General features: G+C 35.2%; 3 protein-coding genes across 4 annotated transcripts in view; 1 reads left to right on the forward strand and 2 right to left on the reverse strand.

The window, feature by feature from the left end:
• Positions 1-2106, forward strand: part of LOC113328859 (beta-glucosidase BoGH3B-like) — a 2355-nt gene extending 249 nt beyond the window's left edge. The window contains exons 2-8 of the mRNA XM_026575855.1: positions 49-139; positions 242-387; positions 460-703; positions 814-918; positions 1011-1193; positions 1274-1478; positions 1616-2106. Of these exons, the coding sequence (XP_026431640.1) occupies positions 49-139; positions 242-387; positions 460-703; positions 814-918; positions 1011-1193; positions 1274-1478; positions 1616-2106 (1465 nt within the window). The remainder of the gene's footprint in view (positions 1-48; positions 140-241; positions 388-459; positions 704-813; positions 919-1010; positions 1194-1273; positions 1479-1615) is intronic.
• Positions 1-4326, reverse strand: part of LOC113328909 (diacylglycerol kinase 5-like) — a 41699-nt gene extending 37373 nt beyond the window's left edge. Inside the window, exon 1 of the mRNA XM_026575907.1 lies at positions 4268-4326. The gene's annotated coding sequence lies outside the window, so the exon portion shown is untranslated. The remainder of the gene's footprint in view (positions 1-4267) is intronic.
• LOC113328910 (diacylglycerol kinase 5-like) lies at positions 1316-4422 on the reverse strand. Of its 2 annotated transcripts, none has more exons than XM_026575908.1 (7): positions 4283-4422; positions 3633-3854; positions 3370-3492; positions 3123-3251; positions 2896-2981; positions 2629-2761; positions 1316-2304 (listed from the first exon to the last, which is right to left on the reverse strand). In XM_026575908.1, the coding sequence occupies exons 2-7, from the start codon at positions 3846-3848 to the stop codon at positions 2227-2229; spliced, it is 765 nt and encodes a 254-aa protein (XP_026431693.1). In that variant the 5' UTR covers positions 3849-3854; positions 4283-4422; the 3' UTR covers positions 1316-2226. The 2 variants fall into 2 exon arrangements, with proteins under 2 accessions (XP_026431693.1, XP_026431694.1); XM_026575909.1 differs by having other exon boundaries at positions 1316-2308.
• Between the last annotated feature and the right edge of the window lie 18899 nt (positions 4423-23321).

Raw genomic sequence — 23321 nt, forward strand, 5'->3', positions numbered from 1 at the left:
CATATAAGTATAAAACTAGATTATTTTTAAACTTGCTGCACGTTACAGGGACCCTGAACTCGTAAAGAGAATTGGTTCTGCAACAGCTCTTGAAGTTAGAGCTACAGGAATTCAATATGCTTTTGCCCCATGTATCGCGGTAATTCACTTTAAAAATACTTGTTTCTTTTGCTCATACAGAATGCCTACTTTTTTGAGGTTTGTGATTTTTATTTTATTTTTTCTTTTAATATTTTTGTAGGTCTGTAGAGATCCGAGATGGGGTAGATGTTATGAGAGTTACAGCGAAAATCCTAAGATTGTTCAGGAGATGACTGAGATTATTCTTGGTTTACAAGGGGATGTTCCTGCGGATTCTCGAAAAGGAGTTCCTTATGTTGGTGGAAAGTAAGATTTCACACTCATATTTCTATTGCAAGAAGATCATGTAATTTTATTATTTTGTTTGGTGTGTTCTAGCAATAAGGTTGCTGCCTGTGCAAAGCATTTCGTGGGTGATGGTGGCACAACAAAGGGTATAAATGAGAACAACACAGTGACTGACTGGCATGGATTACTCAGTATTCATATGCCTGGTTATTACAATTCAATCATCAAGGGTGTATCAACCATCATGGTTTCGTACTCAAGCTGGAACGGCGAAAAGATGCATGCTAACCGTGACCTTGTTACTAACTTCCTCAAAGACACTCTTAATTTCAGGGTAGAAACCCTCTTTGAACTAGACCAGTATTAACTAATTCGCGCTAGGCAAAATTAAGGCATGACTGACTGTTTGTTGTTTCTTTCTTTATTGCTTGAATTATGTGTCAGGGATTCGTCATTTCGGATTGGCAAGGTATTGACAGGATTACTTCACCAGCAGGCACCAACTATACTTACTCCGTCCAGGCTGGGATTAATGCCGGCATTGACATGGTATGATGGCCATTTTGACATAAACTGAAAGTTCAATGTTATAACTACAGTAAGTTACTTTGACATATTAAATGTTTTGGGTATTTCTGCAGATCATGATTCCAATGAACCACACTGATTTTATCAATGATCTAACCTACCTGGTTGAGAAGAACGTAATCCCCATGAGCAGGATTGACGATGCTGTGAAGAGAATTCTGAGGGTAAAATTCATCATGGGTCTCTTTGAGAGCCCTATGGCTGATTACAGCTTCGTTGACTATCTTGGAAGCCAGGTTAGTTTGGTTATGCATTTCAGTTTTCGGGTATGGATATGGTTAATTGTGCAGTTTAGTAACCATATTATGCACAACAGAAACACAGAGATTTGGCTAGAGAAGCTGCAAGGAAATCACTTGTGCTATTGAAAAATGGGAAATCTGACAATGAGCCCTTGTTGCCTCTCCCCAAAGATGCACCTAAAATCCTTGTTGCCGGTAGCCACGCTAACAACTTGGGCTTACAGTGCGGTGGTTGGACAATAGAATGGCAAGGAAAAGAAGGAAACAACATCACTGCTGGTAGATAACTACTTTTACTTCAGCAGTGAATTCATTATATACGCTTAACTTGGTTATCTACCAACATCACTGCTGGTAGATAACTACTTTTACTTCAGCAGTGAATTCATTAACGTTCTCTTGTACCAAATGAGCAGGAACTACTATCCTCAATGCAATAGCGTCTACCGTTGGCCCAGACACTGAAATCATCTACAAAGCAAACCCTGAAGCTGATTTTGTCAAGTCTAACGACTTCTCCTATGCTATTGTTGTTATTGGCGAGCAACCATATGCAGAGACAATGGGGGACAATCTCAACTTAACAATTCCTGAACCTGGCTTGAGCACAATGAAGAACGTTTGTGGCTCTATCAAATGTGTTGTTGTTCTCATCTCCGGACGACCTCTTGTGATTGAACCTTATCTATCAGATGTTGATGCTCTTGTAGCTGCATGGCTCCCAGGAAGTGAAGGTCAGGGTGTGACTGATGTCTTATATGGGGACTACGGATTTACTGGAAAGCTTTCAAGAACTTGGTTTAAGTCAGTGGATCAGCTCCCTATGAACTACGGGGACGAACATTACGACCCGCTTTTTCCCTTGGGTTTTGGACTTGAAACCAAACCAGCAAATACAACTGCTTAGAACTTAATGTTACGCTGTTTCTGATACTACTCTTCTTATATAGTTCATCTACTCGCCGAGATACCATCAGTGCAAAACTCGTCCTTACATTCTAAAACTGTATACAGAAATAAAAAAGACTTAACTTGTCTTTGCAAAGGATAATCTACTTACCCATGCTGAAGTAGTTCCAAAACCCTCCCCGGAATGTGTGGTGACCTTCCTGAGAAGTAAAAAATCAGAAACATGCGCACGAGTTGCATTGCTATGACTTAATTATAGCAATTGTAGAACAGATGGGTACAAAAATCTGAGTGGAGGTATACTGTACTTCCAAGAAACCCGAAGTTAAGCTATTAGAAGCCTTTAGTGACTACTGTCTCACCTAATTAAAGTTCCACTTTGATTATCAGCACGTCACTTTTACTTAGGCATGAATGTTATATATATTGTTGGCAACAGAACAGATTAAGAAGAGAATGGTTCATTGAACTGTACACTTTAGAAGACGTACAAGCAATAGTAAACTAAAATATGAATTACCATGTTCTCAGAATCCGACTGTGAGACACGCTGGACAGGCTGGACCGCATGCATAGAATATGGTAATTCTAGAGGTGCAATAGGATCGCAAGTTCCTTCTTTGGGAGCTCTCATCCTCATAAGAATATGCCAACTAGATTACAACAGATGATATTAATAAAATACTAAAAATCCTTTACCAGGAAACATGGAGCAGAGGTGCAACACGATTGCCTCACTATTAGCTAGTGAGGCAAGTACGCTGTGCACACATACGGAATTTCTTACTTGTCGATTTTCATTTCTTTTGCTTTCATCACTTGCTCCAAGAATGACTTCACAGACTGGCTGTCTGTTCCAGGATTCTTCTTTCCCTGCAAACCATACAGGTGCTTGCTATCATCATTTATGCATTAATTATAAACTCGCCATGATTCTAGTTGTAATACAAATAGTGTGCATAATAGTTTCTGACAAAAGGAGCCTAGGAAATAACCAAAAGATTAAACTCCTACCCAGCCAAACGAAAACGGGAGATTGTTTCCAGTTCCCAAGGGAACTGTAGCAATTGGTGGTGGCTGAGAAAGTTTGAGGTCACAGACAACTCCAAGCAACCAACCAGCCGTTCCATCGCCACCTGCAACCTGTCCAACAAAAAAACAGAAAAGATTCAGCAATAGGTAACTAGGACATCATATATAATCATATTGTTCCAAGTGATAAAATCGACCAATATAATGCCTTTCAGTAACAAGTACTCACAATTAATCTCAATTTTTTTTCAATTACGGCAGCAAAGCCATCTCCACATAGTTTCAGCTTTTCCAATCTGGCGTACAACCTACATAGCACTTTATCTGGAGCTTCTTCCCCCAAATCAAAAACCTATAATATCACCAACATCTTAGACTTAATGGATCAAACACATAGATGTAGCGATAACAACTTTCTTCAATGGTAAAACAGCTACTCATGGCGATTTCCTCTTATCTGCAAGCACCTCATAAAAGGCTGAAAACTCATACCTGATGCTTGTTTAGCAGACTGCGGTACGTTATAAGCAAATCACCACCTAGCTGTCCGCCACTTCTAGAATTGACAAACACAATCACTGGACATACTGGAATATGAGAAGCAATTTCTGTTTCGGAGTCACCTTCTCCTATAAATATGTAATCAGGGATATAAAATTCCATCAAGAAATTGTCCAATTCAGAATTTCCTTCATCGATTTCAGCCATCACTAACTGCACGATTGCATCCGAATAAGCAGACCATCAGGTAATGAGCTATCAAATTCATATACCGTATGCATAATTAGCTAATCCTAAGCATCAAATAAACTCCCTCAGAGAACCAATGACAAACATATAGTATTCAAGCACTGAAACAGAGAAAATTTTCTTGGATCTAACTGAAAATGAAAGCTAAAACAAGCCCCACTCTCATAATTGGATCCCAATTACATCACAGAACATATTTGACTTGCAATAAATGATTATAAGAAAATGATCCTTCTAAATCAACTTTTTGATACCAGTTAATATCTAAATAAGCACTTCCAATTCGGATATTTGCAAGGCCGAATCCAAATTGGAAAAATCTGGGTATATTGAAGATGAAAATGAAAAAAAAAAAAAAAAAAGATAATTCTTTAAACCTGAATAAGACAAACCTGAAGAGAATTTGGAACCTTCTTTTTCTCTTCCTGATCTTTACCTTTTGGTTTATCCGAATAAGAATCCGAAACCAGATTAGATCAAAATAGATTCAGAATTCTTTTTCTAATTATAAGAGGAAGAGAAAAAAGAACTTAGTTGGTAACGAAACTGCAGATAGGAATAAATGGCGAAGAGAAAGAGCGATGAATTGCAATAGTATCCAATTTTTGTGGGGAGGAGGAAGGATGGTATAAACCGGAATAAAATCCGACCGTTTAAGATAGTTGTCTTCTTCAAAAAGAGATGCTTCTGAAATTGAGAAGTAATTTGCTCTAAGCATTGTTTGAGACGAACCCGGATGCCCTTAATCTCTTGGATGGTAACACAGTTGATTCTAATTAATTGTAACTTTCCTCTGCCTCTTTATCTTCCTCGTATTTCCACTGCAATACGTTATCACGCACGAGCTCACCAACTGAAAAAAAATTCCTACAAACATCTCCGTCGTCATTGGATTTATACTTCTCTTCTTGGATTGAATAGCTAAGGTTGACGCAATAATCCGATTCAACCGAGAACGATTCCATGGGATTTGTTTTGGATTCTCTATCCAAATGACTAGGTATGCCTGAACATTTTTCTTTTCATTAGTACACATCAGACGTCAATACAAGAAAAAGTTACTTATGATCATATTTGTCTGCCATAAAAAATTGTTAGATCAATTTATCGTTGACTATCATCTATGTTCATATGTAAAAAAAAACAAAAAAAATAAAGAACAAACAAATTTATGCTCCTTGTTTTTTTTTTGATGCGCTCTTGATGTTCACATATGTGATATGTTTTGATGTTAATGTTTCGTTTTGCTATTGATTAATATTATAATATATATATATATATATATATATCCACATTCTGATTTGTCCTATCAAGCTATGCTCATGTAGTATTCTTTTTTTCTATTCTTGCATGAATGTCTTATATAATGATAATTTTCTTATAAGAATATAAATTGATCGATATGCTTGCGATTGCGCGAATCATATCATTTTGTCTTTCAAAAAAGATAAAAATAAATATATATACATATGTAATTAATTTAAATAAATAAATATTTTCTTTAATGTTTTATTTTTGTGTGCCATCACATGCATGTTTGTCCGTTTTATTTTAGGGATTTATTTTATAGTCTTATGACCATTGATTATTATTGATGCATATATTATCCAACAATTTTTGTTACATATCATAATTGTTTGTTTGTATGAAGTTCTATGAACCATAAAGTGTATTTGCTTTCTTTTTATATCTCAGTTGACATGATATGTTATAACTACCTTTCCTATTACACCCATGATACAATATTATTATTAATATTTAATTTAATTTATTAGATTTTTTTTTATGCTGTTATGTGTGAATCTTTTGTGTCATTATTTTGACTGTATATATGCTAGGATAGCTATTAGATTTGTGAAGGCTGATTAATTTGATTTACATTGTGTTTATACTAATTTACCTCATGTTTATGCATATATTATCCCATGTCTGATTGAGTTAAAAATTTACATATTTTATAATATATCCGTATAATATATATTTTTGTTCATATTCATATTTTTGGGCGTAAAAGTTGATTTGAATCTGATCATGATTTTCTCTGTGGGTCGGTTGATGATTGTCGTCGCAGTAATTCTCTGGGAAACGAGGAGAAGAAGGAAAGCCAACCCGGTCCATCCAACTCGGTTCGGTTCAATCCGGTCCATCCAACTCGGTTCGGCTCAACCCGGTCCATCCAACTCGTTTAAGCCCTGTTCCAGAGCGTGTCCCGTTCTATTATGTTTTGGGGTTGTGCACGATCAAGGGCGTTCTGGATATGTGTATATACGGTGGGAACCAAATTTTGAGGAATGTAACTATAACGCGAGTTTTTATATGCTAGGATTATTTACTTGCTAGGCTTATTTATTTTATTTTATTTGAGAATATGCCTAGTTTTGTTAATTTTTGTCTTAAAATAAGTCAACAACATATAAACGATCAATTTAAATTATTTTTATTGATCTCAATCATTAAGAATTTTGGCCATAATGCTATTTGTTCTCTTGAATATGATATTGGCTATAGTTGAATGGTGTCTTTTGTGTAATTGATTATACCAACTCAATTCCAATGTATTTATTTAGGGTTTAGAAATACTTGAATATCATTATTGTGTACTTGATATTTTCTTCCCAAATTTGAAATGTTCCGTGGGATGCAATCCACTGGCTCGACTGTTAAGAGTCAGTATTTTCAAAAGATACATTTCAAATAAAATCACATGTATTCCAAATTTTTTGTGGAAGAACTCAAAAAAAAAATTTATTTGAGTCAGAAAATTTCCATTTCTCTACTTCATCCATGATATTAACGAAATAGTATATGTTGAAGTGTGACAACAAGAGAATTACCTTTAGTAATCTACTCAACCTAAAGTAAGTAGTTGACATGTGTAGTGAGATTCTCTTGGCCTATTGAGATAACAAAATTTCTCAAATTAAGCTAAAGGTAGCAAAATTGAAAATGGAAAGAACCCCGAGGTAATAAGGGTTAGACGTAATGGCTCATATAAAGCATGTGAAAAGGGACATATATATCATGAGACAAAGATGTATTTTTTTCCCAGTAGTAATGACACCAAAGTACAGGTATTAGCTGAATACGGGATGAAGCTAAGATGTAATTCTAGCTACCATCATAAATGAAAGAGTTGGAAATGCACCTGGTCATAGGTGTTGATATATACAATGTAATGTGTGTATCATTGCAGCAACCAATTTTCACATCAACTTTAATGGAAACAAGAACTTTGCCGGGCCAATTTACTACCTTATTCAGTTGAACTAGATCCAATATTTGCACCTATGGAATGAAAACACGAGACATAAATTCTCTAAAGAACTTGAGATATATTTGGTGAAACGTAATATATATATTCAGTCTAAATTACTTGAGTTGAATCCCACTTTTATTACGTAATAAGTCCACACCACTTATTAAAACTCTCAAGACCCAAATGTCTAACTCATAGTTGTTTTTCTTCTAGTAGCTTAAGGAATTTAAACTAGTTGTTGAATTATTTCCTTAATGTGACTACGAGGACTGGATCATCGAGCGCAACACTACTCAAAATTTGTTTTCGAGATAGAACAAAGACGTCACAAAATCTCTACATGTACCGAGAGATAATCATAACTTGTTAAATTCCAAAGAAATCCATGCAAATGGATATTATGTGGAACCTCACAGTCATGAGAATGTAATTGATTGCATCTTCTCAAATATCTAATATATTTGGAAGGAAATAAACTTTAGAGAAACTAATGAGTCAATTTAGTGAAATGTAAATCACTAAAGTATTAATTTGGATTATTTAATTCATATCAACTCCAACGATAAAATGTTGGAAATTGACCTATATATACTTTGACATAACCATAAAGGCACTTTGGTTGTGAAATGATGTTTCGTTTTGAAAGGACTCATACGTACATCGTTGTGTTTGAGTGGACGAGACAACGGGAAAAAAATTGAAAAAATGCGAAGTAACAACATATCTCTCAATAAGTTTTTTCGAAAGTACCAGATGCACAACCCCCTCCTCCCTATCATTATGCTTTTAAGTAAGAGAGCATATCACTCATTTTACAAAGTATTCAGTAAACACGGGATCGAGACCATCCTAAGATGCAAATGGTAAGCAATCCATATTACAAAGATAACAAGGTGAAATTTAGAAAAAATATTCATGCAGAATGCGGACCATTAAAGTGACTTATGGCTCCGGTGAATATTTTGACATTTTCACTTATGGCTCGGCAAGGTTTTCAATGACACAACAACAAACACCGGAAATGTAATTTCCCAGCTAAGGTTATTTCCTTTCACATGAGGATTTTCTTCCTTAAGAGTTGTAAATCAACTAGTCAACTTCAACGGAGCAAAGTGATCATATGCAACAGACCACCTTTAATTGCATCTTTCACGTTGTACTCTTTTCTCTTCGTCAAGGTTTTATCCCACTGGGTTTTTGTTGTCAAGGTTTTTAATGACGAGACATATACGGATCCAACTATGTTCTAAGTTTCCTTAGTATTCTATTATTTTTGTTTAGTTCAGGTTTTGTCCCTCTGGGTCTTCCTGATAAAGTTTTAACGACCTAATTAACTTAAACTCGTCAATCTTTGAAGATAGTATTGCATGTGATGAACTACATGTAAAGTACGAGACAGCATGTGAAGTACTACATGTGAAGAGTTGTACCAAGGTTTTATCCCACTGAGTTTTCTTTGTCAAATCTTTAATGAGGAAATTAATTTCGGCACAAGTCATCAATGAGAGGATAACATTTGAAGAACTATACTCGAAGAACTATATGTGAATTTCTACTGGACCGCACAAGGAAGAGTGTTGTAGGGCTTGTATCCCATGGATGTGCGGCCCAATATAGTGTCTAGGGTCTTCTTCCTATTTGTATATAAAGGAATATATGGATGTAACACAGTTGATTCTAATTAATAGAAACTTTCCTCTGCCTCCTTATCTTCCCCATATTTCCACTGCAATAAGGTGTATGTATTTATTCCTTGATTAGTCAAAGGGTATAAAACTATTTACCTATCATTAGGACATCAAATAGCCCCTGCCCTTGGATGGGTATAAAAAAGTCGCCCCTAATTTCTTTGAGGTCGCTCCTAAGGATGCAAGGGTAAAAACAGAAACTTGATTAAATAACCCTTGAATTTTTTTTCTTGTTAATTATCAATATAAAGTAATATACTCTTTTAATATCCTAAAATCTAAAAAGAACTGTTTAAATATCCAAGATTGGGTGAAAAGACGAGGGTACCCAAATACACCACAATCTTTTTATTTGATCACAACCTATTCAATCTCTACCGTGTATAAACCTCTTGGAGAAACGATCACTCAAGGAATATTTCAACACAGTGTCCACTTGAAATAGGGTTAGATCAGACTGGCCTAACACGTGAATAATTATATCATACAAGTGGAGAAATCCAATACACTTTGTGTGATCGTCTATGGATATGAAATCGAGACAATACTACAACAAAGTGTTCACTTGATAACCGAAACCTTATAAGATAAATATCAAGTGCCTAGTTAACGTACAAGTGTAATTACTTTAATTATAATATGAAAATAATTATAATGCGAAAATAAAGTAAAGCACACACCAGAATTTTGTTAATGAGGAAAACTACAATCTTGTAGAAAAACCCCGGGACCTAGTCCAGATTTGAATACTCAATGAATTAAGAAGCTACAAAAAGTAAACATGCAACTTCTTGTAGACACTGCTAAGTAAACTTAAATCCTAGTTACTCAGCTTCAGCAGTATTCTTGTTTTGACAATATCTAGCAGAACCAGAGTTCTTTATTGATATTTGATATTAGATATCCTAGTAGAAAATGTTTTCTCTTTAGGACTTAAATCTAATCTATCTTCTTAATGGTTCAATCTTTCAAGACAGGATTCCTTTGGATCATATTCCAAATAGTAAAGGATCAACTGTTTGCTAACAAAACTCACTTTTTAATCACAATACCGAAATATATGATATAAGCGTAGTTAATGATTTTCAATTTTTAAGACCTGCTACCAGATCCGAAGTTCCTCGATTACAAGATCAAACAAGACAATGATTACCAAAATAATCAGTCTTGATTACAAGGTTTATGATAGAATCATAAACTACTTGTTGATCTTAAAAAGGGTTATGTTTTTTACAAAAAAACAACCTCTTTGATCCCCGAACTTCAAGTCACGGAAACTTACACCAAAAAAATCAAAACACAAGAACAAAAGTCTTCGATCTTCGGTTTAATATTCAAAGTAACAACCTACAAAAACAAACTTGATTCCTTATTGATTTGTCGCATAGAACGGAGTCTGTTAACAATGGAAAATCAATGAATCTATCTTACGGATCTAGAAAGACTTAGTCCGTAGGAACGTTGATCTTTGATCTAGTTTGAGTGAGCCTTATATCGTAAGAGAAGGTTCTCAAGAATAAACAAACTAGGTGAAATAAAAGATTCAACAAACGTTAGTCAAACAAATCAATAATCGAAAACTTAAATAACAATGCAATCTTCTAGTTTCCCACCAACGGTACTAATAGAGCTTCTCAATCCCAAAGAAGACTTTAAACTGCACGGACGTCAGAGATTTCGCCTAATTAAGTTACTCTCCTCTCCAAATAGTCGGCTACACCAGTGCTGTCATGAAGGATTAGTTTGCTAGAGATGTAAATATACGTATTTATAGATCAAGGAAGTTTGGACACCAAGGAATTTCCAAAAGCGAAAATATTCTCAAGATATGCAATAAATAGCAAAATTCGGTTTTCATAATTTCTGTAAAGATGCTCAAATCTTAATGTTGACATTATTCACGTATCCATATTAACCAAATATATTTTCGGTATCTCTAATATTTCTAGACTAACAGAAAATTCGAAAATCTGCACCATAATCCAGTTTCACAAGCACAACACAATAGTAGAGGTCACTTTTAGAAATTGTAATAACTGGGCTTGCATATTGGCTTGCAAGTTGCAACAATGGGACTAGTTAAAGGGTATTTCTGTAAATCATATAAATTCCCTTATAAAATCACCAAAACCCTACAATTCATTAGAGGTTTTATAATGAGAGTGAGACTAGCAGTGAGTGAGGCGACCAGTAACCTGAGTTTTTCCTACCGCTTCTGGATCCGAGGTTCTATAACATGCACGTAGTTCTATAACAAGATGCATAACTATACACAAATAAAAGGCTTAGACATATGTACTAAATATGCAAAACATATTTAAGGCAGATTTAAGTAGAAATAACATGTAAATATGCAAACCAAAATTAGCCATTGTATTGCCATGGGACTAGAGCAATGACAAGAAACCGTAGTGTTGAAAAACTATTCAAAATCCTTGATAACACCAAGATCATGATAGAAGAGTTGTTGGATCATGATTTTTGTTACACCAAGATTAATTACAAGCAACCAATTTGAAGGTTACTTTAAACAAACATTTAACACAAGGATCTTCAAATGAAAAACTACACAGACATTGCAACAGTACAAACTGAAAACACTTCTTCAAATCTCACTTGATTTGCCTCAAGTAGCTTTTATCATCCTCAAATTTCTTTTTCTCTACAAATTTATTTTGCATGTAAATGCATCTAACATTTCAACCTTTGGCTCCGCCATCACCGTTCCCAGTCCTGAATTTATATACTGTTTTTTGGGGGATTGATAAGAGTCGGCTTAGGAATGGCCGATTCAGAAATATTATACTTTGTTGAGAGGAGATATCATTATGTTGTATATTTTTATTCTTCAAGATGTTTCAACCCGCCATTATTTGGTTATCATAGAAAGAGAGATTTCAGATCTGATTTTTAGGGCTTGTATCTTTCACTCGGTTTTTTCTTTTTTTTTGCAAGTCCCACAAGGAATCCTATCTTTCACTAAGAGACGTCGTAGGTTAAATAGTTTTGGGGAAAACCTTTCTATTAGGGTTAACTGTAATCGTTGATTTTTTTTTGTTATTTCATTTAACGGTTTACAGACGATGTGGATTATGTATCATACACGTTGATAGATGACGCTGCTGAAGACATTGTGGCAGTATCAACGTGTCTTAACTTTAACAAAAAAAAAGTTACCGTGGAGTGGTGAAATTGGAAATAAAGTAGGTTTTTTATGAGGGAAGCAAGAATCTGGCTTCTGTGGACCAAGCAACTCAAGTCTTAACTTTGAACCAAACATTGCAAGTCTTATGTATAGAATGACTTTTTAAGTACCATGGTTTTTTCGAGGGGACATGGTTTTATTATGCCACCTTCCCTATAATTATAAGGGGTGTCACAAAGCGTTGAAATGACTAACCTACCCTCAACCTAATTTAATTTAAAACCAGCCTAATAATCACCTATATATATATATATAACCACCACCTCCTCCCACCACCACCGACCACCACCGCCCATTACCACCACCACCACCTCCGATTATCACCACCACCAACCACCGATTACCACCACCACCACCTCTATATATATATCTTAATTTAAAACATTAACAAAGATATTCTCACAAACCCATTACTTGTCATTGGGTTTTGGTTGAATAAATGAGAAGTAATCATCAAAATGAATTAAAAATGGAAGTTGCAGAGAGGTTTAATGGAGTTTTTTTTTTTTGCAGAGAAAAGTTCGGTTACGTCGCAAAAAAACAAGTCTCAGCCGAACTTTTAGTTCAGTTACATTGCAAAACGTTCGGTTTCGTCGCAAAAAGTTCGGTTATCACGAATTAATTTTTTTTTAATGATTCGCAAAAAGTTAACCGAAGTCTTTGTATTAGAACAACACAAGTCCATAAGTTCGGTTCCTTCGCAAAATAAGGATATCACCGAACTTTAGTTTACGAAAATAATGAGAAGTCCAAAAGTTCGGTTCGTTCGCAAAAATGTTAAGTTTTCTTTGTAACCGAACTCTACCTTTGAAATTTCGTAACCGAACTCTACCTGATTCTCCAAGAAATAAATTTCTAGTAACCGAACGTTTGCATAATTGCATATATGCATATATAAGCCCAGTTCGGTTGATTCGTAAAATATGTTGAAGTTTCTGAACCAACTGAACTTCTAGCGCTAGGTTACTTTTAACCTGCAGTTCGGTTGGGAACTTGGTTGCGTTGAAGTTTGCGAACTAACCGAACATACCTCTGTAAATCTTATTACTAAAGTTCGGCTACCTGCGTGTTTGAAGAAAGAAACCGAACACTGTGTTCGGTTATATGTTCTTGACATTTATTAACCGAACTTCGTGTTCGGTTACCTGTTCTTCACACTTGGTAACCGAACTACCTGAACCTAGCAGGAATTTTTTATAAAAATTTACAGTTTTATAAATATTTGGACCAATTCAACCACCATTACCTAAGTTTGAAGCATACTTGGGTACCCAAATACTCTTCCTCCGGTTGTGGTTGGTAAAATCCATCATTTTCATCTTGAGATTGAGTTTGTGGAAGAATACATTCACCGTCTAAGAAATAACTCATCTCTAGATCATTGTGAAGATTAACAAATACTATAGGAGAGGATGGAGATGAAGAATCAGATGAGCTATCATCACTTGAATACTCAAGCTTAGTGAATTGGAAAAAAAAAAAAATCCATGTTTTTCTTCTTCATCTTCTATAACTTTACTCTCTCAATAATTCTAGTTCTTTAGCTTAATCATTTCACTAATGATTTCATTAATCATTACCCAAAATTAATGGGGAGGGTAGTTTAGGTATTAATATAAATATCTAGATAACGGGTGACATAGATTTACTTCTAAATGTCTTACTAAAAATAGAACCATGGTCCTCCCAAAAAAACCATGGTCCCCAAAAAATCGTTCTATGTATACCCAAATGTCCATCCATCTACCAAGCAACTCAAGTCCTTTTCAGTTACAGTCGGTGAGTCACTGAGATATGCCCAAGCCCACGATAAAAAACTTGTAAATACTCGGCTTAGAGAAACAATTCAACATGTTATAGTTATTGGTGGATGGCATTCAATGGAGGAGCTAAACCTAACATTGACAACATCATTAGAGAAGTTATGTACTGGTTCTACTATATACAGCCTGAGGTGGGTATGCAGGATGATGCATGCTGATAATACTCACTCAATTGAACACCAACAAAGCCCAATATGTGATCTTACGGTAAATGTGTATTTGGTTGTAAACTAAGTTCAACTTATCAAAGCCATCAACTGGTATCCTGGTTTACCAGAGTTCATGACTATAACGACTAAGTGGTTAGAATTGGAAATATGCGCTAGTGTTTAGTTGCTAGTACAGATATAGGAATCACAAGGTGGAGGCTTGACAACAGCACTTCTAACAGACAATAAAGAACTTTGAAAGGATAGATTTGTCCTCCAAATTATGAACCTAACAATGTTTTAAGTTTTAATGTAGATAGGAGTGGCTTGGGAAACAGAACTGATTCGCTAACGAAAATGCAGGAAGATGTCAACCCAATTGTAATGTAGATCTGATCCGTCTATGTTCAGATAAAGAAAAAGTAAAAAGGACAAGATCAGATATGAATACACCATGAGAATTCCCCAACTAAAATCAATTGTTTAATTTGTCGCAATCCTATTGCTTAACTAGATACGAATTGATACATGAAGAAATAAACCACCTTAAACATCTCTAATTTAATGATTAGCCAATATTTAAAATCTGCAGATCTACAGATTCAACAGTTGAAGCTGAGGCATGCCGAAATAACAAATTTTCCCCACAGGATACCCAGTTCTTGTAGTAAGGCCAGCTGAAAGATGTTCCGTTGTCTCATATACAAATCCGAGAACATCCCTGCATAGAAAAACCAAAAACATGAATGTTAATACTTCGGGGGATAATATCAAATAACACCATTATTGTATGTTTAAATCTTACCTAAGAAGAATTGCTTAGACTGGGTGCTACAAAGATATGAGAGACTTAGCAACAATCAACATATTTGATTTGAGAGGAGAAGTCATTATGACAATTATTTCAAACAGCTTTGTCTCATTGCTCTGAATTTGTTCTCCACCGCGGTATTTGTAACGATTCCCATATTATACTTTCATCTTTACTCCACATCTGATTGACTCTAGAACTCGGGTTTACTGATTTTTTTTCCTTGACACCGCCTCACTCCCTCGTACTGCTAATCTCCCCTCTCACACTCATTGTATAAAACTTATACATTGAAACACTAGTCCAAAACGCGGATTTTAGGACAGACCAAAACTGTCGAAAACTAGGTTATATGACAAATCCGGTCTGTCCTATATTTGGTGTACTATTTTGAAAAGGACGCGCTCTTTCTGTCAAAAAAAAACAACAGATTTTGTTTGTCCAAGACTAACGACTAACTTTGTGTGTCTAAATTCAGGCTTTAGAATTCAGCATCCTAATTCAGTCTAGTTAGTTTCAGCCGAACCTAATTCATCTTAATCAAATTCAGCTGCGTAAATATGAAATTTTTTTCCATTTAAAAAATATAATAATATTTTTAGTCTAATACTTGAAACAAGCCAGCTCATTTTGAATTAGAATACTCCGATTCCGGTTCAGGATAATCTGAATAAAGAATTTATTGTTTAGAAAAAATATTAACCCAAGACAAGATGTAAATTTTTTTCAACAAGTAGTGTATGTGTAAATTCAATTAACAACTTACAACCCAAACATCCTCGTGTTCAATAACAATAGCTACATGTTTCACTCTCAAGTTCAGAACAACAAAGAAGTACCAATCTGTTGTTGAAGGAGTAACCCAGCTGCTTCAGAACTGGAGTATTACCTGCGTTCAGTCATGCGGACTCTTCAATGCTTTGAACCTGGATGGTAGCTGGGGTTGGTGGATTAACAAGAAATCACATCCGCATTGCAGCATAATTAAGCCTGTCAGAATTACGGAAGAGGTTGAGCTACTAGGTGTTTGAATATGTGTCAAGGCTTTTACTATATACAACATATTCTAGTTTTGATACTATTATACGCCTAGCAATTACCACCAGATCCAAACTATCTGAAAGACTCGATAAAAATAACACCTACAATCTTAGATGGATGAATAACACAACCTCTGATCCTTGCATAGTAGGTATTCCTTAAACATCAATCTATATAATTTTTGCTAACATAGCTCAACTTTACGGTTTCATGAAAGTTAATCATTCTTGCATAATAAATAAACTCTTCGGATGCCCTGAAAAATCATGCGGACTCACCTCTACAGTCGTAACATACTGACGAACGACAAATTTAATTTATGGTGCTTCGTATTGATGCATAAGTGATATATTTCACCAACCACAGTTGACCTGTGCGACTTGCTCAGGTGTTTTCCAACGCGCAGCGCAGTAGCCCCTATAAAAGGAAAAAAAGTTCAGTCCATCACATAAACGAGCTCTAGGAAATATAGCCCGCAGTACTTCAGCTGTTCATTTTTCACTATCTCCCGTATATCTTAGAATAAGTAAACCTGCAAAAAGCAATTCATTCTTATTGATGCATCAAAAAATCAATTCCATTTCATACATATTTAATAATCACGGTAAATGTCAAAGTTGCACTTTATTGAAATCTAGTTAACAAAAACTTAGAAAATGCAATAATGAATTTACTGACCATCAATAGACTGAGATATTCAAAGTTGATTCGTTAAGTTTTCATAAAAAATAATTTCAATCAGTTGTCTTTGGTGTTTTCTACACAAATCAGATCCCGAATCAATTCAATGATTTTAATCTAGAAACAAACAAATCCTTAAATTATTTTAACTTAGAAACAAACATCGATAATAATATTCAAGAAAGAAAAGACAAAATTTACCTCTGGAGGTAGATTTAATTGCCTACTCCCAATTTCAAATATTTGGTGTTTCTACAAAAATCTGATCTCCAATCCAGTCATAAGAACATTTAATTTCTCATCAAAAGGGGATCACAAATTTCTCATTAGAAAAAACACACAAAGATCTTCAAGGAAAAATTATACACAGACATAGCAACACTTAAGACTACGAACACTTCCTCGATTTGAATCACATAGGATCTTGAAGTCGTATAATGTTCACTATGCTATTCTTCACTCCAATGTTCTTCATGTTCTTGTTAACCCGATTTTATTCATGTATCCGCCTATACATTTATGTTTGAAATTTTAAAGTTGTGAGGTCTATAGAGGGGATTTTCTCAATCAATTCAAATTTAGACCTGATCAGATCTTTCAATGTTCAAATAAGAGAAAGTTACAAGTACGAGCTATACACCCTGGAACGGAAGAGACCTAGGTTTCTGTATAGTTTTTTTATCAAATTATTTGGATGTTCACATAAACCGACAATGTGAGACAACCGGTTTGCATGTGGCTAGGAAAATCCCGATTGTTAGAATCGGATTTTAGCTATGCATATTTTAACCGATTCCAATTATCCATGATTAGCAAAACACTAACCCAAAATCGGTTTACGAGTGCATGAACGTAAACCGCCTATGATAAACAAATTATTGTGTTTTGGTGATGCATCTACATTAGTTGATTTCTAGATTAATTAAATAAAACATACATCGATAAACCAAATTAACTCTAATTAATCAAGAATAAATTAGCCATTAAAGAACATACTTGGTCAACGAATATCTCATTTTACTTTACAATGTCTTATTTTGTCCCATAGGCCCAAATAATTTGCCTAGGCCCCAAATTAGCCGGGAAGAAAACCCAGAGCATAGAAAAATATACTTTTGAACTTACCGTTGTAAGGTTTTCAAAGCTTAAATATTACTTTCATTTCCGGAAGAGAAATAACACCACTTTTTCATCTCAGCCTATCACATTCCAGAAATAGAGGGCCATGTCGTTTTGAAGCTGCATTGGGATGTCGGTCTTCCTTTGTAATTACAAAACCGTTAGATCTAATGAACGGTCATGATACAAACAAGACTGAGTGCGTCCTAGTAAACCCTAACTAATTTAAAACCCTATTGGTATATATACAGGATTGCGTTATGCCTCCGCCACCACTATCCTCTAGACTTATCCAAAATTCACAAACTGGATCTCTCCACCTTTTTCTCTAGCGATGATGAATGGGAATTATGGATTATGTTGTGGTCATGAACTTTCAGTTACAGTTCCACGGGTCCGTTTCTTTTAATTTCATCTTTCATAAATGTATCTTCTGATTCTCTAATAAGAGTATGATTTTATTTTTTGCAGGACTCAATCAATCTATCAAAATGATTTCTCCTCTCAGACAAATAATCTTTAAAGTCAAAATCAACACCTGCCTGATACAGATGGATTCTTAAAACGCCTGCAGACGTCTTGTTTCTAGCCTCTTTCACAGCATAATTTCAAAACATGTATTCATTTGTGGTGCACACTAGCAACCTCTACCGATGGAAATGCCAATCAGCAGCGGGAGATGGAAATAAAGATATTTACTTTTTGAAATAACATTATTGTGTTTATGAGGCTCTTTTAGAAAACATTGGGCAAACAACTATGTAATCAATCTTTGTAAATAGAGTCCGTTATATTTTGTTTAAGCTTTGAAAACCTTACATTTCTGGAATGTGATAAGCTGGTGGAGCTTGGAATTTCTTCATTTTCAATTGTCAATTTAAGAACCAATTCGCCTTCTGTTAACCTAACACGAGAGAAGATTAGTCCAAACATGCAATTTATTCATAGTAATATTTTGGAACAAAGAGTAAATTTAGAACACACACAAAAAAAAATGATCTAGTCACGAAATGGAAAATGTCTCACAAATCAAATCATTGCGGGCCGTTAGATCTAATGGACGGCGAAGATTCAAGCGAAGATTGAGATATGTGTAGAAAACCCTAGAGCTATCTAATAAACCAGCAGCGCGTCCTCTCTTCAAACTTCATAAGATCTCCTCACCACTCTAGCGTTTCTATGCTTGTTGTTGTCAACTGTCAAGGGTTCTCAGTAACAGATGAATGGAGATAATGAAAGTTGTGGCTATCGGACTCTCAGCCAGCATAGTTCCACACGGTTTCTTAGAACTGGTTCACGCGATTCAAATGTTGTCAGATGGAAGAGTGGCTGTTGATTGTTGCAACCCTTCGTTTTAGTAGTCAGCGGCATGTAACGGGGCCGGCATGTCTTTGGCATGGAATCGTGGCTAGCATGGTTTGCCATTGGCACGGTGGCACGGCTTGCTTGGTTGGCATGCTTTGGCGCAGAGACGTGGCTGGCATGGTTTGCCATTGGAACGGTGGTGCGGCTGGCATGGTTGACATGCCTTGGCGCGGAGACGTGGCTGGCATGGTTTGCCATTGGCACGGTGGTGCGGCTGGCATGGTTGACATGCCTTGGCGCGGAGATGTGGCTGGCACGGCTTGTCATTGGCCTGGTGACGCGGATGGCATGGTTGGTATGGTTTGGCACGGTGGTGTAAGAATTTAGGGTTTGGTGTACGAAGGTGATGTCGGTCAATACTAAGGATTCTACCGTGGAACATGACACATATATGTAAAAAAAAAGGTACTCTGGTAATTATTACGTAGGCGTGTTAAATGATTCATATATGCGCTAGTGGTCCTAGTGACATCATGTCAGATATAAGGTTTTACGATTTTAATCCTAAACTAAAAACCACCATCAACACATTCGCCTTGACAACCTTGAAATATGACGTAAGCATGTCGGATAATTCTAAGTTTCAGTCGGATTTTGAGATTGCAAATAATCTCACATCTGGAAATTATTTGGTTCCACCAAATAATTGTGCTACATGTTTTACTTTTGTTGCGGGAATTGATGAAAGTTTACAGGAGTTGAAGTTTAGCTTAATTGGTAGACTGTATATTATCAAATTAAAAGTGAAAGTTGTTAAAGCGAGTTTGAAGGAAACAATGGAAACTTCGTGATAATTGTCAAATCATCCCAATTGGTAGGGGTTTCTCTATGAAGGTTTCTGGGAGATTGAATCTCAAGTTTTAAGACTCAGATATAGGAAAGAGATTTGGAACCTAAACTGTAAAAAACTTCTTCTGCTTTTGTTTGGGTTGTATTTCCTTGGTTATGTATTGAGTACTGGAAGGAGAATATACTTATGTCAATGGGGGAGTGCAATTGGAAGACTAATGCATATTGATGACACGACTTTGAAGAAAGAAATTGGATATTATGCTAGTATTTTCGTTGAAATTGATTTATCTAAAGAAATTCCTAATAAGGTTTAGGTTGAATCTAAATATGCTAAATTTGAACAGGAGATTAGAGTGTCTAAAGTACCTAAATATTGTAACCATTGCACAATGATCGGGCATTAGGTTGCAAAATACAGAATTAAGGGAAACCAAAATCTAAAGAGAAACCAAAACAAAATCCTAAATCTAATGAAATTATAAATTATATGTTATTCTTTCTATGTTATTCTTCTCCACCGTGATGGTGCATAGGTTAAATTTGATTAAATTATTATTTTGGATATTAAACCATTCATTTCCATCATACTGACTTCAATCACGTAAAAATCAAAAAGCGCACCATCTTTTATTGGTTTCGATTGCATAAATATGTTAAATTTGATCGAATTAACAATAAAAAAATTAATTTCGGAACAACATACGATGGCGAAATCAACATTTTCCTACTTTAAACCAACTCTATAGTTTGCAATATGAACCCACAACGAAAAAACCAACTCTATGGTTTGATAAAAATATATTTCTAAACAATAAACTAAATTGTCAAAGTAAAAATCAAACCTAACTTTATCCACCATAGGTTCTTATTTTCAATCCGTGGCAAACCCTGAATTTAGCTACGGTTTGGAGTTCCCTATCGTATTTTTAATTTATGGTTGGACTTACCACCGTTTACTTGGTTTTCATTCCGTAGATGACCCTTAAGGCTTGGTTTTCAAAACGTAGTTTGTGTCAAGTATAAATCAAATCATTAGTCTAATTTTGTTTTGTTAATTCAATCTTTAACACTAATTAGCTGAGAGTATTCTATCCATTAACAAAAATGATATGATAAAGGGTTTTGGAGGTTACTATTTCATGATTTCATTTTGTCTGTGCAAGTTTATAACCATTTGGTTGGATCCCTTATTACCAAACAAATTTCAGGCCCTTTTTAGTTTCCAGTTCCATCTATATTTAAATTTTTCATTTTTTCCTCTCATTTTTACAAATAACAATTCGGATAGGCTGTTGCTTTGCTTTTAAAGTTGGATTCAGTAAAAGTGTTCATCAATTAGATTTATACGTTTTGAACTAAAGTATGAATAGCTCATCATATCGTAAAGACGAAGAGTAGGGATGTTCATGGTCGGTTTCGGCTCGGTTTCCAGCCAAACCAAACCAAACCAATACCAATACTATTCGGTTTCTAAAAAATATTACCATAACCGAACCATTAACCATTGGTTCAGTTTTTTAATGGTTTTAGCTGGTTTCGATTTGTTCCATTGGGTTAAAGGAAAACCGATTGTATGTCAGTTTTCTGAAACTGACAATTGAAATCTTAACAAAGAAAAAATCACAGTTGAATTTTTCTAACCTACCTACACAATGTAATAAACACACAAGCATAGTTCATAACTCAAGATTTTACGCACAATTCAAGACATAAATATTACAAGACATAAACATCACAAATTCAGAAAACATAAGCATAAACTCCAAATTCCAAAATTCATAACTGCATTTGGAACTCCAAATTTATCAGGAACATTGCCTGAATGACTCTCAACCAATCTCTGACATTGTGCTTCTTCAATAATTTCTTGGTCTGACACTTCATGTACCTAATCACATGAAAGATTCAGCACAAGCAAACCCACATACAAGCATGGTAATCATAATCAAAACGAGTATGAGGTTAACATATAAGGAGGTTCTCATTAGTAACATGATGATGATTATTACAAATAGACTAAATCTATTATTAGTTAGTATGCATTGTCTTAAAATTCTAAAAACAAATAAGCAAATGGAATAATACCTGAATTAACTTCTTCTTCTGGTCCCAAGGCAGAAATATCAAGATCAATCGGCGTCTTCAATCAATTCTGAGCACAAATTAATGCCTCAACTGTTGTGGGAAGTAAAGAACTTCGATATCGATCGAGAATACGTCTCCCAGTGCTAAAGGCTGATTCAGATGCCACTGAAGAAATAGGTATAGCCAATATATCTCTTGGCATTAGTGCCAAAGCAGGATACTTAGTCGAGTTCGTCTTCCACCAACCTAAAATATCAAAACAAACTTTCTCGTTTCTCGGTTCTCTTTTCTCTTTCAAATAAGCCTCCAGCTCAGTTTTCCCTTCATCATCAACACCTTGTGCTTCTTCTCTTGCTCTCTCTGCCAAAAGGGCGGCTATAGCAGAATCTTCTCCATCATCCAGTTCAGTGCCAACAGTACTACCACCACTATTATCTGTTACAACTGTTGAGTTTCCAGCACTCAATTGGACATCCCAGTACTATTCGAAAAGAGCCTTAAAATCCCTCATTACAAGTTTCATTAGTTCTGTTCTCAGAATACCACCACCAATACCTAACTTTCCAAGAAGAAAATTTAATCCTGATTCCTTGTCTTGTGGGTTCAATAATACAACAGTAAACATAAGAGTATTCATCTGTTCATAACGTCCGCAATACTCATTATATTTAGATTGCATTTTAAGATCCATGAAGTTTTCTTCCGCTTCTAAGCAGCTGGTGCAGTAGTCATGGCACCAGCTTCGGAAACATTGGCAGCTGGTGCAGATGGAGCTTCACCTGGAGTTGGTACTTGTCCAACTGAACTAACTTCTGTACTGGCATTAGAAGATCTTGGAAGAGGAGGTAGTGGTGGCAACATTGCATTTGAGTTAATGGAAGCCTAAATATAAACAAGGCAGGAATTCAAATCAGATAACATGTACAAAAAAATATCGCAGTGCAAGAACATTTGTTGGGTAATGAAAACTGATCTGACATGTAAGAATAGATTTCATATCAGTTGGGTAAATAAGATAACATCCAAAGAACACAAGCTAATTAACTTTGCTCGACCAGACATAACTACCAAAACAATTATTTTAAAGCAGCAAAAATTTGACAAAGACAATACCGGAATGCATACACTTTCATCTCTAATATGTCATCCTCTTATACATATTACACCCCCTAAACTAAACCATATGATTAGTTTATGCTGCTCTATTATTATGTTCACAAACTAATAATTTGATTATTATTTTTGTTGTTTCTGACTGTATGGGTCTGTCTGCTGTATACAGTTTAGCTTATGAGCTCTTTCAGATTACGTATTAGGATTACAACGTCATTAGACTATTATTATGTTCACATGTTAGATTGTTATATAGCAAAATTAATAATCCAAATTCACAAACTACTTATCAAAACCAGAATC

Source organism: Papaver somniferum, unplaced genomic scaffold (genome assembly GCF_003573695.1).
Source record: "Papaver somniferum cultivar HN1 unplaced genomic scaffold, ASM357369v1 unplaced-scaffold_114, whole genome shotgun sequence".
NCBI lineage: Eukaryota > Viridiplantae > Streptophyta > Magnoliopsida > Ranunculales > Papaveraceae > Papaver > Papaver somniferum.